The 17,389-nt window shown below is 38.5% G+C and overlaps 3 protein-coding genes across 3 annotated transcripts; all 3 read left to right on the forward strand.

Annotated features, from left to right (window-relative positions):
* Positions 1 to 687: 687 nt before the first annotated feature.
* Positions 688 to 1,921, forward strand: LOC128725082 (elongation of very long chain fatty acids protein 7-like). Its single transcript, XM_053818801.1, has 6 exons — positions 688 to 724; positions 862 to 958; positions 1,050 to 1,143; positions 1,229 to 1,472; positions 1,534 to 1,676; positions 1,745 to 1,921. The coding sequence occupies exons 1-6, from the start codon at positions 688 to 690 to the stop codon at positions 1,919 to 1,921; spliced, it is 792 nt and encodes a 263-aa protein (XP_053674776.1).
* Positions 1,922 to 3,851: 1,930 nt separating this feature from the next.
* LOC128725083 (elongation of very long chain fatty acids protein 4-like) lies at positions 3,852 to 5,246 on the forward strand. Its single transcript, XM_053818802.1, has 4 exons — positions 3,852 to 4,216; positions 4,357 to 4,694; positions 4,789 to 4,928; positions 5,031 to 5,246. The coding sequence occupies exons 1-4, from the start codon at positions 4,032 to 4,034 to the stop codon at positions 5,244 to 5,246; spliced, it is 879 nt and encodes a 292-aa protein (XP_053674777.1). The 5' UTR covers positions 3,852 to 4,031.
* A 7,052-nt stretch (positions 5,247 to 12,298) lies between these two features.
* Positions 12,299 to 14,441, forward strand: LOC128727513 (elongation of very long chain fatty acids protein 1-like). Its single transcript, XM_053821432.1, has 5 exons — positions 12,299 to 12,368; positions 13,387 to 13,483; positions 13,650 to 13,743; positions 13,812 to 14,058; positions 14,131 to 14,441. The coding sequence occupies exons 1-5, from the start codon at positions 12,299 to 12,301 to the stop codon at positions 14,439 to 14,441; spliced, it is 819 nt and encodes a 272-aa protein (XP_053677407.1).
* Positions 14,442 to 17,389: the final 2,948 nt, after the last annotated feature.

The raw sequence follows: 17,389 nt of genomic DNA on the forward strand, positions 1-17,389 counted from the left end.
TAATTAACTATAAATTGGATAAAAAAATACCTGAAATCAAGAATAACCATGATTCTTCTGAAGTGGCGCTACAACCGTTATACAGTAAAGGCATACTTTAGGTTTTCTTTGACATGTAATTTTCACATAGATGGTTATTCCAACGTAGGGGAACATGATATGATATGATAACACGTATTAGTACGTAATATTGCTAATACAACCAAAAGAAAGGTTGGACTATTCCAATCACTATTTTAAACCTAATAGAGAGAATAAAATAGTTTTTTTACAGCAGACTACATTTTACTGGATGAAGAAAAGCCTCCAGGCGCTTAAAAACTGGCGGTTATTTTTCGCTGATCCTCAGTACGGTTCTAGTACTGCTACGACTAGTTTGTGTTCCGCGATGATGGTTTACAGAGTTGAGGGTTAAAGCAGAAAGAGAATAAAAAAGGTGACAAACCCTACGGGGTGCGTGTTGGGAAGACGCTAGAACGAAGGTGAAAGCAAGGAGGGACCCAAAGAAAGCAAAAACATCGTGTTTTAGTTTCACAGGCACACAGTTGTTAAAGTGACACTGCCGGTAAGGTGTTCCATAAAACACGCAGAATTGCGCAAACGTTTGTAGCGCTCTAGCTCGGTTTCATATATTGCACCAATCACGGTTTGCACAGCGTTACTGAAGATTATTGAAGTCAGTTAAGGATGGATCTGTACCAGTATTACATATATGAAAATGCCGGTAAGTAATCTTCCATTTATTAGCTTTTTTGGCGCAGAATCGAATAAACTACCGTTAACTGTCTAGACTGTCCCTGGAGTATTTCATAATCGGTATTTTCTAAACTTCACATTGGTCCTTGTTTCTTCGATAAATAGATCAACGAACTAAAGACTGGTTTCTGGCAGGGTCACCGTTTCCGATGGTCGTCATCATTTTTTGTTACTTAGCATTGATCTATTACATAGTGCCTAGGTAACTGAGAACGAAATCGAACAAGACCATCTTGTAATCGATCTTCTATTACATATTTAATAAAATCTCAATTTTGCTCACTAACATTCAGATACATGCGAAACCGAGAAGCTTTTCAGCTGAAAACTTTCATGGGTATCTACAATTTGTTCCAGGTGTTTTACTGCGTGTTCCTAATAGCCAATGTAAGCGAACCATCCCATGGGTTCTTTATCACCCATGCTAATCATAATTCTGTACATACTGTAAATTCTGTTACAATCTATCCAGTTAGTGAAAGCCGGTTGGAGACCGTACTTTTTTTACCAATGCGTAGAAACGGATTATTCCGACAACCCAAATGCGGTGCGAATGGTCGAAACGACCTGGTATCTGATGATGATCAAGCTGTTCGAACTGCTAGAGACGGTGCTATTCGTGTTACGGAAGAAACAAAATCAAGTCACGCTGCTACATGTCTACCATCACATCAGTACGTTAGTGATTGCATACATTTACACCAAGTACATCGGAGGTAAGGACGAGGACGTAATTCTGATCATATTTCGAATTAAGCTCACTTGACTTTGTTTTAGGGAGCATGCTGACATTTTCCATTGTGGCCAACTGTATAGTCCATATAATTATGTACTCGTATTACTTCATGTCCGCTTACAATGTGTCTCTATTTAAATTCCTCGTTGTGAAGTACAAAAAGTACATCACCAAAATTCAACTTGTACGTCCGTAGCGGAAATTCAAAGAAATATTCACAATTAATCGTATATGTTATCTTCAACATTGTAGATTCAGTTCTGTTTGATGATGATGAACAACTTGCTCGGACTCAATCCACGCTGCAACGTTTCTCGCCCGTTTCTTGCAATGTACATACCAAACATCCTTATCTTGACCTACCTTTTCTACGATTTTTATAAAAAATCTTACAACAAGTCCAAAGGCAAGGAAGAAAAATTATCATAAGTGCTATCGCACAAAATTAAAAATTGGAGCTTTTGAAATAAAAGATCGTTAACCATGTCGTGATCCTAAGATCTCTATGTTAAATCTATTTTCCGTTCCACAATTTCGGAATTGCATTGAAGATTAGGTGTGGGAAACTCGAAAAATTAATATTGTAGATATAATTTAGATAGGCTTTTGAAAAAATCTAAGAAAAAAATAGTAATATACGAAGAATAAAAAGAATATCTTAAAAGCTGGGGCGGAAGGATGTGCTATGAATTGATCTATTTTTTCAGTTAGCAAACATGTAAGTCAAAATAAGAGACATGCTAGGCTTAAAACCGGTTTTTGAAGTAGTAACTGTCGATTACATGAGTATATATTCTTAACTTCAGATTACATCGTTGAAATAAGATGCAGATTAATAGAAATTGTACAACTTCAACTCGCAATTTAATTGCTTTCAGTTTCACAAAGACTTTCAATAAATGAATAAATGTTTTTGTAAACAAAAAGTACGTCATTGAAAGCATTAGATAATAAAATAATAGAATTATAATGGTTTTATAAATCCTCGTTTAATATACAGTGCAACTATTTTCTCATGATTTAAGTAAAAATAATCATTTAAATTTATCGTAATATTTCAAGGTATAGAGGTTGACGTGGATTGAATTTCACATTTAGTCAACAATACTATAAATAAAATTATGTTTTCTTCGGGTGGCATTTTTAGGTATTATTTTCAACAAAACAGTAAACACAACAGCATCCTTCAGTGACGCTGAAATCTGAGGTATCGGTTTATATCGAATTTTAGATGACATACCATTGAAGCAACTTGTACACAAGCTTTCATGCTAGCTATAGTGCAAGAAAATTGTTGGCCGCCACTACAGGATACAAACAGATAGGTTCATTCATGCGCTAGCGTGATGAATTCACTGGAGTTGTGCAATCTGCCATGGTATTTTTGAATGGGGTTATAAAATCCGTATCAAAAGTGACAACAAATGAATGTTAAATATGCTTAACTTGTCACAATTACGTCAAATATTGTAAACAAATCGATTTAGTTAATACCACAAGGTGGCTTAAAAGAATGACTTAACAAACGAAACATCATCAAATCAAACAACATTTTAATAAACCCTACTGCGAAGTTAAACTTCATTCATTATGATAATCGTGTCTATTTGAAATGATTGTAGTTGATAGATGGATATGATTTGTTTGATCATGCGCTCGTAGTTAACATAATTCAAACGAATGAGATAGAAATAGTTTGCAGCCCCAATAAGGTTCAAACCTAGGCATATGTAACATTACCAACTGATTCTATGAAGTTTGTGATGTTGGAAGATACCGGAGAGAAATAGAGAAACGAAAACTGATTTATCGTTTTGAACAGTTCGAACGTTAACAATTTTCATCTTTTCTTTGAAATTGTATGTACTATTTTAAATGTAACAAATAATAACGAAAGACATTGAACATCTAGTTTCATTTTTTAGATGAATCCTGAAAATATCGAGTACTAGATTTTATCAAGCTTTCTCCCATTTGCTTAAACACATGGTTGGTTGCGGGTGCATGTGCTATCAATTTATTCACCTCCATGACGCACAATTACCGTTAAAAAGCCCTGGCAGAAGCGTGACCCCTAACAATTTATGGTCCCAATAGGGTTCGGTATACCGATACGCACAGAAACGATGCGCGTGTGTTGTACAACATTCGTTTTGGAGGGGTACGACTGTTGTCTTGTGGCGCATCGTCAATTCGCTTCACACTACCGAACTAACGGCGCTACAACGGCGAGCATTACCATAGTGATCACTGGATCGACCCACAGGGAGTTGTAAAAGCGGGCCGTCCAAGATTGCGCTCCGGCTACGGTGGAACGACGGTGTCGGAATGGGGGATTTTTTAAACTTTTGCACGTCCGGTGCAACGATCGAGCGCGCGTTTCAGTTCGTGCCTGGACGTCGATCACGACGGTACAAACACTACACGGCACGCAAAGAGCTCCGGGAGATCTTTCAAGCTTGGGATTTTAGAGAACAAGGACCAGTTTTGACCCGCCGACGAGCGCATACTACTATCAGCAAAAGTAGTAAGAACAAGAATGGATTTCAACACGACCAGCAACATAGGCGAGTCTTTGCAGCTGCAGTTCGAGCAATTGTACACCTTTCTGGTGGAGGACTTGAGTGATAAGCGCACGGCCCACTTGCCATTCCTGCACAGCCCGGCCTGGCCGGTTTCGGTACTCATCGTATACTTCCTGCTCGTGTTCTACTGGATACCAAAGTGAGTAGTGCACCCCTCGCGGTCCCATACCTGGTGAACGATGTCAGGCAATCAAAATTCACAACTGAGCGCGCATTCCATTCTTTTCCTTTTCCGGATGGATCACCGATCGGGTTGCGTTCCGTCCGTCCGGCGTACAGGTTCATGCGCGACCGCAAGCCCTACGATCTACGCAGGCTGATGATGGCATACAACGTGTTCCAGGTGGCAGTATGCTACTGCCTCATACGGCAGCTCATCCGACACGGATGGACGTTCCGGTATCTGTACACGTGCGAGCTAGTTGACTACTCAGACAGCAAGGATGCGATAGGGTTCCTGCACGCCAGCTACTTGAACTATTTGGTAAAGACGGCCGAGTTGATAGAGACAGTCTTGTTTGCGCTGCGCAAGAAGCGAAACCAGATTTCCTTTCTGCACGTCTACCACCATGTGTTCACATACATGCTGGCGTGGATTTTCGCCAAGTACGTTGGAGGTCCGTTTGCGCGACATTATCCCTTAGCATAGACCAGACTCTGTTTTACTATTGTTCTCTCTCTTTCTCACCTGCTCTCTCTATTCTCACATAGGAAGTATGCTCACTTATACGATCATCGTCAACTCGTTGGTGCACATGTGCATGTACTCGTACTACCTATTAGCCGTCATACCGAAGTATGTTCCCTTTCAGCTGAGCAAGCTAAAGCGCTACCTCACTGCTCTGCAAATTGTGAGTATGCCCCGGTGGGTCCTGATTCCAGCGTCCTTATTGCTTCTCTCCACCTATCTTCTAACATCTCTCCCAATCACTTTCTTTCCAATTTTTTTTTAGATACAGCTGGTGAGCATCTTGATGAACATCATGTTTGCTATGCGAAGCACCTGTGCCGTTCCGCGAACGCACGTTCTACTCTACATGCCTTACATGGTGGTGCTGATATCGATGTTCATTAATTTCTATGTAAAGACATACAGTAGTAAACCGAAAAAGCTCAACGTCTGCTACACTGATGGTGCTGCTTGGGGTGTTTACAAGAAGGCCAACTGATGCACGAGATTGCAGAACCAGCCAACTCTAAACATTTAGTTTTTACTGTAAGTAACAATGCACATGACGTTATTTCCAGTGACAAGAAGAAAGAACCCTAAGGTGCCGTGAACGTGAAACACGAGGCACTTTCCTGGGGAGTGGGGGAACGTGAACAAATAGACGCGAACCGCTGCTGCCATGCGGTGAAAGAGAGCCGGAATATTTAGACAGGGAATGTAAAAGAGAAAAAGAAGGTGTCGGAAAATGCTACCATTTCTAGGCTAATTTGCTCGGATAAACCGATGAAAACATTAATTGCACAGCTCAACAGATTGTGCAGGTGAGCTATAGATAGAGAGACTAATTGTGATTTAGCTAATATCGCAGCAATGTGGGAGGAACAGATTTTGTCTCAATTTTGCAAATGCAATTTTTTGAAATTACGTCGAACAATACACTATCATTACCCAGTAAACAAACTAATCGTATTTTTTTTGTAAAGCGGAAACCCAACAGATCAACCTATTAGCTGGTAAGTGTTCTTTTTCTAAAGAGAAGCGATACTTTTAAAAATGAATATATATATATATATATATATATATATATATATATATATATATATATATATATATATATATATATATATATATATATAAAATCCAATAAAAGACCAACAAAATATATGTATGTGTCTGCGTTTTGATAATTCTTTTTAGGTTTAAACATGCATAAATAAATCCAAATTACTTATAAAAAGATAAAAATATCGTGCATTTTCCGTTATAATACTTCCAATGCTAGCAGAGAAAGCAGTTCAATGTTCACCCATTTTATTGAGTCAGTTATTTCGTATTCCGCCTGCTTCGACATTATCAACGGATTTTATATAATGACACGCATCGTTTGCTTGACTTGAAGGCTTCTGGTTAAAATTAAAAATGATCAACTATACATGTTGCATAACAAATATGACATTTCTTATTTTTTCCTCAAATGAGAAAAGTTTCCTTTTTTGCATTTCCTAACAATTTAATAATTTGAATAAAAAGATTGATGGATCGCTTAGAATTCGCTTTCGCAATATGAGCACATGACCAAAAACAAAATTTTGGATCGCATAGAGTTTACTTTCGCATTGTTAGCACGAAAAAATTGCAATTATGCTCATATTTGATTAACCGAACTGCAATTGCGTATTTTGAAACACACAAAACACATTAACACACCAATGGATGTTAATCACAGGGCTCTTTTAAAACTTAACCAGAAATAGCAAAACCTAACACTTAAAGGAACAAGTTTTTTTCTAGACGAATATGAACTGAAAGTGCTAAACTTTAATAATACATAATGAAACATTCTTATTTTAACTATCCTTGCCACTTACACTAGAGAAGCTATTTTTTCTACTTGAATTCAATTACATTTAATCTAGGATTATCATCCTGCAGGTGCTTACCGAATTGTAGAACACATGAGTAAAATTGCGTACACTTTACGTCATAGAATTAAATGCAAAACGAAATAGAACCTAATAAGCATTTGGCACACAAGCTGAAAAACGCTGCAGGTCAGAAATAGCCTTTAGTATTAATGTGCTCCTTTTCGGGGAAAAACTTTCCAGGGGTGTTCTTAATTGCCGTTTTAATTACTGCACCGTACTGCATTACCGTATTCATTCTCACGCACCTCACCGTCATCGTTCTCATCCGGACTCCCGGAAACGATTCCATTTCACGCGCCTATTCACGCGGGTGTCCAACATTGTATGGAAACGAGCGAAGGACTCAACAAGCCAAAACTCAAATAGACCTAAAAAGCCAAACAGCCACGTGTTAAATAAATCCTGCCTGTTAAGCTCTTATGCCATTGACGAATAAGTCTACCATCATCATCTCTCCATATCTCGGAACCTCGTTCGGGATTGAAAGTGTTTACCAGGCTTGTTTGTAGCATTCGTGCAACTCACGGAGACACCTCTACCAAATTCGGACAGTTATTTAATGTTTGTTCTTTGCCATTCGTGACAATTATTGACACTCGCGTATAAATCTGCGCTCGATCTATCTCCATGAGCACGTGGTAACGCAACGACGATAAACAACTTCCATCGAACGGGACAGAACGTCAATGATACCACGGTAGTCACGGCTTTCCAGCGAAAATCCCCAATGTGATGTAACATATTGTGATGGTCCGATTATGCAGCGTGGAATCGTTTCAGATGATAAATCTCTCCAGATAATAATCGCTAAATAAAAGGTCTTCAGAAGACTATTGACTAAGAGTTACATTTACAGAGTTATTTGGATTCTTCTTCACAGATCAGCGTAATAAACTAAATCACTTTCAACTAAAACATGATCTTTATTGTAGTAGCTTATTTAAAACAATCAGGAAACATAACTTATTTACCATACACGCACTCATAAAAAACGCTAGTCAACTAACTCTTATTACCGCAGGCTCTCTCTTTCTCTCTCTCTCTCTCTTGTCATAAAACGAATCTATTTCAAAGAGAAACTTACAGATAAAGCGAATCCAATCGGTTATGCAAAACCATGAGCAACATTGGTGGACTAGTAGCACGGATTCGGCTCACCAAATATACAGAAACTGATCGATGAACGAAATGTTAATAAAACACTTGCTCCATCGCGAATTCAACATTTGATCATCTACTTTTTTACAACTGGCGACTTAAAATGGGTCTACAAATGCTGTTAATTATTGCGCATTCCCCCTCGCGTCGAGAAACATAAGAATGTGTTTCACACTTTCACACGCCACAGCTTCCAGCGGGAGAATGTCTCAACATCGCAGCGGTGGTATTCATTGACGATTGATTTCCACATACTCCACCGAAAGCTGTCGCCAAAAGCTTAGCGTGGAACAATGTACGATCCGTTCAACTCTCGTTTCTCTGAAAAGACCCTATCGGGGATAGACCATTCGTTAAACTATCGGGGATACAAAAAATACGCGATAGAAAATAAATTTTCTGTCGATCATCAACGATCGACAACGAATGAAATACCACACAATGCCAAGTATTGGAAATGTTGTCGGGTAGTCACCATAAAAGATGTCTCGCGATCGAAAAAGCGAACAGGTACACAAGCCTCACTCGCGTTATGTGCATTTTTCCTAACGATCCAGCAACATCGCATACCATGTGCCAGTCGTCAATTGTCAGTACAAAATGTGGACAAACAAAAGCTTCTCCTTCATAATGGACTTTCACCTGCACCTTGTTCGCGCTAGATGCACGCTTCACGCGCGCGAGAGCACTTGAACCCCGCTTGCCTGAACGCGAAGTGATCAACCAGCTAGTGGCAATCGACGTTTCACTTTCTGAACCCAGCACATGATGTCCACCGCGTTAATATTATGTGTAATAATTTATCACAGCTACAACACGAAATTCTCCGGGTCCGATATGAACGCGGGTGAACATTAGGAAGCTCATGTAAGTCAGCTCAGCGGCGTTTTCGCCTAGCAGTGTCCCATGCTCCAGTGAACTGAAACCGACGCGTAACCTAGCGCTCAAAAGCGACTACCGAAAAGGCAAAAAAATATGTGCAGACAGGCGTGGACTCTGCAGAAGAGATTTTATTTTCATATTGTATATGGCAAACGCGTTGATAATCAATGCGAGCATCAACCAACCCAATGCAGGTATTAATCTACGCGTCATGCCGAGAGGGGACACAAAACGAACTCTTGGTACATAATCCACGCGTACGAAAGCGTATCAGTGGGAACGTCCTTCCGATGGCAACAAATTTATGCTGCGTTGTTATGAAGCAATTACAATTCTCCTTGCAAAAGGCACTCAAAAACGAGAAAACATGCAAGAGAAAAAAGGAAAAATGAACTAACGAAATGTCTGAATACATGTGCGGATGCCAAGCTGTGTTTGGTGGCAATTTTTTCGTCTCATCTAAGTCCGGCGAGGCCACGTGCTGGTACTTGTTAAGTTTCAGTTGAATTTCGAATAGTTTTTGTTGCACATCTACCCTGGTGGCAAGTTTACCATTAATCGTTGGTTTCCCAAGCGATTGGTAACGGCCCTGAGCGTTCATTACACCCGACCTTGCATGCACCGCATCGAAATCGTAACGATGCGGATTTATCACACTTGCGAGGGTCAAGTTCAGTGCGTCCTAAGCATTGCGATATTGAGCCGGAATGACCTGCTGTTGGATGACTATTTGTCAAGCTCGTTTCTATAATTGGAGAGAAAAAAGACAACGCCTACACGAACATCATCTGGCAATATGAGGCATATTAACCGGAACAAATCATACTTTCTTGGGACAGTAATATACTTAAAGTTGAAAAGCGAGCGATTTTTACTTTCAAAATTATGTTAATAAAATTCAAGTTTCGTTTTTACTGTAGAAATGATATGCTACCAATTGGAAGAAACAGAGGTGCGTTCAATAGATAAAAGTTATGCGATTGAATCCCACAAATTTCTTCGATGGTTGTAAAACTACTCTTCGCTTTTAATTGATTCGCATTACAATTTTCCGCGAAAATAGAGAAACACAAAGCTTACTCTAACGTTCAATCCATTTCTCCGGGTGTTTTAAACAACAATCCCCAGTAAATGGAAAGGTGATGAAGGGAGGTGTCGATAACCTACATCGTATCGGAATCAAACATTGAAAGCTCATCGTAAACCGGGTCAAAAACGTTCCACGATATTTTTGGTGGGTTGTGATCGTTAGTTTTTCTTTACGATGGCAATAAATATTAATCCTTGCTTCGGAAGCCCTTTTGCGGTACAGTCCGCTGAGTACAGGAAAAAACTAGCAGCTAAAGCCAACGGAAATATTAAAACAGTTTGCCTTTGTTTCGGAGTGAAGTGAAACCCGACAAACAGAGAAATGATCAAATCAAATAGAGATAGTAGTGCGAGACGCTCTCATACTCATGCTCGGTACGACACGAATGCCGTCTGTAAATCCTTGCAAAAATTAACTGATTTAAGCGACCGTATATATATATTGAAGGTGAGAAAAAGTCCTCCTCAACGGAAACTGGACATAACCAGTTTCCAATCGTCAAACGCTTTAAGAACGGTCTACGTGATTTTCTGCACGTATCAGCAGCCAATGGGTTGCTCATCATCTGCTTCGCAGATCGTTTGAAATATACAAATATGTTATCGTTTAAAATATGCCATTTTGCGTAAAGAAACGCATGCCAGCACATGATTTCTACAAAAGATTTGACTTAAAGAGGGTGGATCCTTTTCTTTTCAGGTATGTCGGCTTTACATAGGTATTAAATTTGACCTGTTCTGATATGGTCTCGTTTATATAAAATATGATCATTTCAAACTATAAGACGTATCAGATACAGTATCATAATATAAAATTATGAACTAGTTCGCGGATTTTATTCGGGTTGGAAGCAAGGAGCTCCCATACAACACCCATCAAAACAAAGTCAACCATAGTCACACATGCTTCTTTGTGCAAATGTCATCGTAATCAATACCACCTATTACCTATTAGCAAAATATAACTGACTGATATTGTTGATCAGCCATACCTATTAGCAAAATATAACTGACTGATATTGTTGATGTGCTTCAACAATATGAAAGGTTATAACTCTAAGTTCTAAGAGATGTGACCTGATGAGTTGCGATAAACTTAAACGATTTACATTACCTTTGAATTCCAAAGCGTAACTATCCGATCAAAATGGCGGTAGTATAGTAATGCAACCAAGAACACGTGCGCGAAGATAAATCCAGAGGAACTATGGTTTAGTGGAGAGAGGCAGATTGCTGTAGTTTACCCTCAAAAGTCCGTCAACTGATTAAATTGTTTTCCTCTTCAGTTATTAAGGCAACGATTTGGCACGCAGGTATGGATCGCACAAAAGATTATTTTTTCAAAACCGTGTCGATCAAGATAATTCATCCGCGGTAAAGCTGTCAAAGGATTGTTTTGTGTTTATGGTAAACAATTCAATTAGAATATCCAGCAATTAAATCAGAAAGTTATGTATCGATGTGTGAAAAAACGGAACTGATCAAAAGAAATTAAAAATTAAAAATCTCTTGAAAAAAGTCAATAACTTTCAGTCAAGCCATAATTGCACAATACACTGATTCTTGAGATTTCATTTTTTTGTCGTTCTTCCAATATCCAACCAAGCCATACATTGAAAGAATAAGTTTCTCTTTCAGGTGCCTCGACATGAGAAATAAAAGTAAAAATAGGTCATCTGTAGAGAAAATCGCTTTTCGTTGCACCGCCCTTCCAGGATGCACTTCGTGAGGAAACATTCCTTAACTGCAATGAGAAGACAAGTACGAGAAAGAGAGATCGAACGGAAGGAGCCAGTATAGAAAAGAGAAATAAAAATCAAAAAAAAAGAAATAAAAAATTGACGAGGAACTCTTGATAAATGATGCGCGGCGACGCGCATTGTAGTGGAATCCATCGTCTGCAGTCTCACCGAGTGTCGCGCAACAAGAGCTCACCATCACCCTGGTGAAGATTAACCCACTACGAATGGTGCGTAGACCGCTTACAAACACGATGGCGCGAATCACCCCAACAGTTTGCAGTTGGATTGTGTCGCGTAAAGACGCGCCACCACGGAGGTTTAGAGAAAAAATTCACCAGCATACAATTAGGGAATCGTTCGAGGATCGGTTGCGTTGTAATCTCCATTCAGCAGGCGACAAAACCTCTAAGAGTGAATGACGAATGGGAGCAGGGTGGGAGGATCCGACTAACAGCATATAATTAGTCAATAGAGGTGGGTTTTGAGCAGATACTGTATCGAACCGGACCGAGGCATCTCAACTGAACGAAACATTACTTGTTTTGTTTCTTGTAGATCACGGCGCGGACGTGATCGGAAAGGTTGAATAGTGCCCGAATACACGCCGGAAGAACAATTCGTTGCAAGTTGCAAACGCGGTGTCTTGTGTGTGAGCCAGTGTGTGTGACCAACCAAACCGCGAATTGGAGAGTGTGTTTTAACAGAAAATATAACTGCATCTAATCCTCGAGTGCCAATTGCTGCAACAAACCAAAATGGAATTTCTCCACCAGATGAACATCTCCGACTTAACAATCTACGATCTGTTCAACGTGAAAGGTGTCGGTAAGTTACCGAAGCAAGTGTGCATTGCAGAAAACAATAGATATAATAGAACCATGTCTGCCAAAAGCGGCTAACTGTATCGTCCAGTCCGATGAAGACATTCCTTAAGTTCAGCAAAAATAAAAAAAAACACTGCAACGCAAAAACCACTCGTAAGCAGAGTGGAAAATACAAATACCCTTTCTTACACACGATACAGTACTCCTGTCGTTCACTGGGCACGGCGAGTGTCCGTTCTGCCGATTCAGCAAACATACGAAAGCTAGTGTAGAGTTTTCCATGACTTTAATGTTCCTAACCCCTGATGTTCCGTTGACGGTCAGAGTGTGAAAGTGTAAGCGTTGTACCGTTTTCGGTGAAAGTACACCTTCTCATACTGCGTAATTTATGCGATTAATAAATTCTATCGAGCTGGTTAATATTGGCAATAATGGATATAGCGGTTGCAAACTGCCTTTCATTAGCCATTTAAGGATAAAATTTGGAGAAAAAATTGGGTTTTGGAGAACTATGTAAGCATTGTTCTGATTTAGACAGAAAACAAGTCCAATTGAAAAATTGAAATGGTCGTAACGAGGATATGCGTATAATCATCGATCACTGTTAAATGCGTTGAATATTTTTTATTTAAATATAGTGAACAATTTACAATATCCAACCTGTGAGTGGTATAGCGAAATGCAAAGTTGGCACATTAGCAAATAAAACACCACAAAACAAAGCAACGAAATTTATTCACCAATAAGGCATGCAAAAACCAAATCTTTACCGGTCCAAACCAACGCGTGCTAGGGTATCAAGAAACAATACATCAGTTTTGCATCATTTAAAATTCTATCCATACGATCCATAGGTCCAAATACGTTTACCGCAATCGATAATGAGCGTCCAGCGGGGATTACCAACAATACTGCTACTAGCCGTCCCCATAAGTGTACCACAGAACCATTCTAAAAGAATGTCCCTACCATTTCTTTGATTTTTTATTCTATATCGTGTGACGCACGGGCACAACCAGAGGAACACATCGATGCCTACCCTTTGATGGCATCACCCGTTCCGAGTTCCATCATGATCGCCATATACCTCTACTTCATCTACAAATATGGACCAAGGTAAGATCGAACTTATATTCTGCGTCCCGATGGAATCGGTTCGACTACTTGTATATTCCTAATTACCAGTAAAAATTTAAAATTTAGCACCTTATTGCGGATAAAAATGGAGGAAGCGGTAAAATTAACTAATAATATGGTTCAATGACCGCTAATCTCATTATAGCTATATGGAATTCAGAAAACCATATAATCTGCGCTGGATCATAGCGGGCTACAACATCTTCCAAGTAGTGGCGTGTGGCTACCTCGTGCTTAACGTAAGCCAATTCTCTGTAAACTCCCAGCAGATCGTGGTTGTATCATAATACTAACATTTTCTCCACAGTACATGAAGGTAGGATTCGAATTCAACTTCATTGGACGCTGCACACCGAAACTGCCCGTTACCGAGTATGAACACGGTCTTGATGCGGTTTACTACGGTTGGCTCGCGATGTGCCTCCGGATGGTCGAGTTCATCGAGACGGTGTTTTTTGTGTTGCGCAAAAAACAAAACCAAGTATCCACATTGCATGTGTATCATCATATCAGCACCTTCTTGATCGTATGGTGGAGTCTGAAACTTAGCCTTTGTACGTGATATGCCTTTAAGGTTTACGTTCCAATGAATTAAAAATTACTTATTTTCCATTAATCACATACAGCCTACCAGGAGATGTCCATCATGGTGCTGAATTCGATTGTGCACATGATGATGTACTCGTACTACTTCCTGTCGTCGTTCAAGCTTTGCCAGCCGTTCACAAGCCGCATCAAGCCGGCCATAACCATCATCCAACTGGCACAGCTTGTTGCCATGCTGGTGCACGTCTACGCAGCTCTGCAGCCTTCCTGCGCAGCCAACAAAACGATCTACACGCTACACGCGATCAATCTCGTCATTCTGATAAGCCTGTTCACCAACTTCTACATCCAGACGTATGTGCGGAAGGCGAGAAAACTCAAGCAGAAGTAGGGGAAAGATACCAAAAAGCGTATTAGAGTTAGATGAGCCTTATGCGGGAAATATAAAATTTTCTACGCTGATAAAGACTACGTTGAAGGTGGTAAACTAAAAGGCCACGACGAAGAATGATATGAGCCATCTGCTAATGCCAATTTCAACATGTTGCGTACATCCGAATCTTTTCTAAGATAAAATTCTTTTTATCCGTTCGGTCTCAACTGCAAATATATAACGAGATCAACGGCTGATTTTGAAACGGCACAATGATTCTTGCTCTTAGTAAACAACTAACCTTAACAAAATATCAGACTAGGCTCCGCACATAACAAGTGAAACATTATCGGCTATACGTAAAAACCACAGTAGAACCCGGATATAGGATAGACGACATAGCACAAAAATATTGTTCTTTTGAAGATAAAAAATGTAAAACACAATTGATATAGAATCAGTTCAGAAAATACATATCCTTTCCAAAAAACGGTGGAAAATTAACTTGGAAAGAAAATTATGTAATGTTATGTATAGTAATGAAATTATTCTTATCACATTCACGGGAAGTTATAAATGGAAATGTACACCATGCGCTATTTATACATTCATATTTGAAATCAGAACAAAAGTTTGAACTACTACCAATTAGGCTACAACAGATTAATTACGTCGATTGGCGCTATCATTCGAAACGATAACAAAATGCCCAGCCAGTAAGATCATTTGAAATGGTAAACATTTGCATCTTTATACGAATTAACAGACGCTACTGGAATGTGCCATTCCGAAGTGCTTTGCGATTTGCATCCTGGAAAACATTATGCGACTTCTCTGGTTGCTTTTCCACCGGCACTAAGGGCTGCAGTGTAGAAGGTTTCGCAGATAAATTTGATAAGATAATTCCACTAATGCAGCTAAGCGGCTTCCATCAGTGGTCTTCATCGTTATGTTAGTAAAAAAGTTTGTTCAAATACCGTACTCATCGCCATCGCAGGACGATATGCCATTCTTACCTACAATGGTAGACAAATATGATCAGCAAAGCAATGTCTAAAATCTCTCAAAATACGTTCAACAACTATACTACTAGAAAGTAATTCCGTCATGTTTAGAAGAAATCCGTCGTGCGGTAGAAACGGCTACAGAGCCGTAACTTAATGGAATATGCTGTTGGCTTCGTGTTCCGCTCGTGGCGATGGATCAAGTCATGCATGATTAACTTACGGTGTAGTACGATAGCAATCCTGCGTTTTCATCCAGAACGAACCATCGATATTGCCAACCCTTCATGACGTTTGTCCATTTGGATAAGGTGCCCTCCAGCATCGCCATCGTAGTAAGAGAAAGAGCTGTTGGAGGCAAACGCAACTAACGGAAAGAAAAACACAACACACGAACAAACTGGCACCAACGTAAACGCTTCGTTGGCAAAATACTATTTCAGGCCAAGCGCACGTTCAAAGCACGAATCAATGAACCCGTACGTACTAAGTTACACACCACGCGAGCTCTGTTTAATTCGGAACAATCTTTGCAATATCGAATGCACAACAATATAAAGCAAAAAAAAAATTCAGTACTCGAAGGTATGAAACGAAGCAACACAACTGATCACTTCTGCTTATTCTTCTTTATCTACATCGAGCATAAATCACGAAAAGGTTAGCGGATCTAGACCTTGCTAGACTTAACCTTATTGTGCCGTTGAATAATTGAAACCACCTGCCTATCTAAAAATAAGGAGGAGTTATAATATTGCTTTCATTTAATAACTGCAGTATACTTCGCCAACAAAATATACCGTACGAAACAATCGCGCACATTTCTCGTTTGACACAGCAAATGTCATGTTCAAATAAGAATGTCAATACGTCAAAGCATGTGGCCAGTAAAATATACTGATTACTTTAACTTACAATATTTTAAATGTTTAATTGCTTTATATTTTTCTTCAAATGTTTTTTTAAATATTTTTTTACAGACGAGTAAAACAAGAGGGCAAAACGAAAACTTTCAACATAATTACAACCTTAACAATAAATAATGCCATGTGAAGATATATAAGGGACGAATTTTGTTCATACATTTCGTAAAAGAAAAATGAGATATTGAATCAAGATAAAATAAAAAATCACTGTTTCTACGATCCCAATGGTGTACTTTTGTACACACTATCACACAAAAGAACATATGTAGGGAATCGTTTATCACTAGCTAATTTCATATTTATATTAAATTAATTGAAAATTTCTTTCAATTTAAATTATAATTGTCAACCGAGTCAGCCCGGGATAAGGCTTCTGCGGCTGTTGGGAGGAAATGCCTTTCAGCTCACAAAAAATTATCCAAATCTAAATACGGCCAGGCCGTTTTAAAATAAATATCAATAACAATAACAATAACAATAACAATAACAATAACAATAACAATAACAATAACAATAACAATAACAATAACAATAACAATAACAATAACAATAACAATAACAATAACAATAACAATAACAATAACAATAACAATAACAATAACAATAACAATTACAATAACAATAACAATAACAATAACAATAACAATAACAATAACAATAACAATAACAATAACAATAACAATAACAATAACAATAACAATAACAATAACAATAACAATAACAATAACAATAACAATAACAATAACAATAACAATAACAATAACAATAACAATAACAATAACAATAACAATAACAATAACAATAACAATAACAATAACAATAACAATAACAATAACAATAACAATAACAATAACAATAACAATAACAATAACAATAACAATAACAATAACAATAACAATAACAATAACAATAACAATAACAATAACAATAACAATAACAATAACAATAACAATAACAATAACAATAACAATAACAATAACAATAACAATAACAATAACAATAACAATAACAATAACAATAACAATAACAATAACAA

Source organism: Anopheles nili, chromosome 3, assembly GCF_943737925.1.
Source record: "Anopheles nili chromosome 3, idAnoNiliSN_F5_01, whole genome shotgun sequence".
In the NCBI taxonomy this organism is placed as follows: domain Eukaryota; kingdom Metazoa; phylum Arthropoda; class Insecta; order Diptera; family Culicidae; genus Anopheles; species Anopheles nili.

Coding starts and splice junctions, on each gene's coding strand:
- LOC128725082 (XM_053818801.1), top strand. CDS start 688: ATGGATCTGTACCAGTATTACATATATGAAAATGCCG. Junction 725..861: donor TTACATATATGAAAATGCCG/GTAAGTAATCTT, acceptor TTCGATAAATAG/ATCAACGAACTAAAGACTGG. Junction 1,677..1,744: donor ACATCACCAAAATTCAACTT/GTACGTCCGTAG, acceptor TCAACATTGTAG/ATTCAGTTCTGTTTGATGAT.
- LOC128727513 (XM_053821432.1), top strand. CDS start 12,299: ATGGAATTTCTCCACCAGATGAACATCTCCGACTTAACAATCTACGAT. Junction 12,369..13,386: donor GTTCAACGTGAAAGGTGTCG/GTAAGTTACCGA, acceptor GGGCACAACCAG/AGGAACACATCGATGCCTAC. Junction 13,744..13,811: donor GTGGCTACCTCGTGCTTAAC/GTAAGCCAATTC, acceptor TTTTCTCCACAG/TACATGAAGGTAGGATTCGA.
- LOC128725083 (XM_053818802.1), top strand. CDS start 4,032: ATGGATTTCAACACGACCAGCAACATAGGCGAGTCTTTGCAGCTGCAG. Junction 4,217..4,356: donor GTGTTCTACTGGATACCAAA/GTGAGTAGTGCA, acceptor TCCGGCGTACAG/GTTCATGCGCGACCGCAAGC. Junction 4,695..4,788: donor TTTCGCCAAGTACGTTGGAG/GTCCGTTTGCGC, acceptor ATTCTCACATAG/GAAGTATGCTCACTTATACG.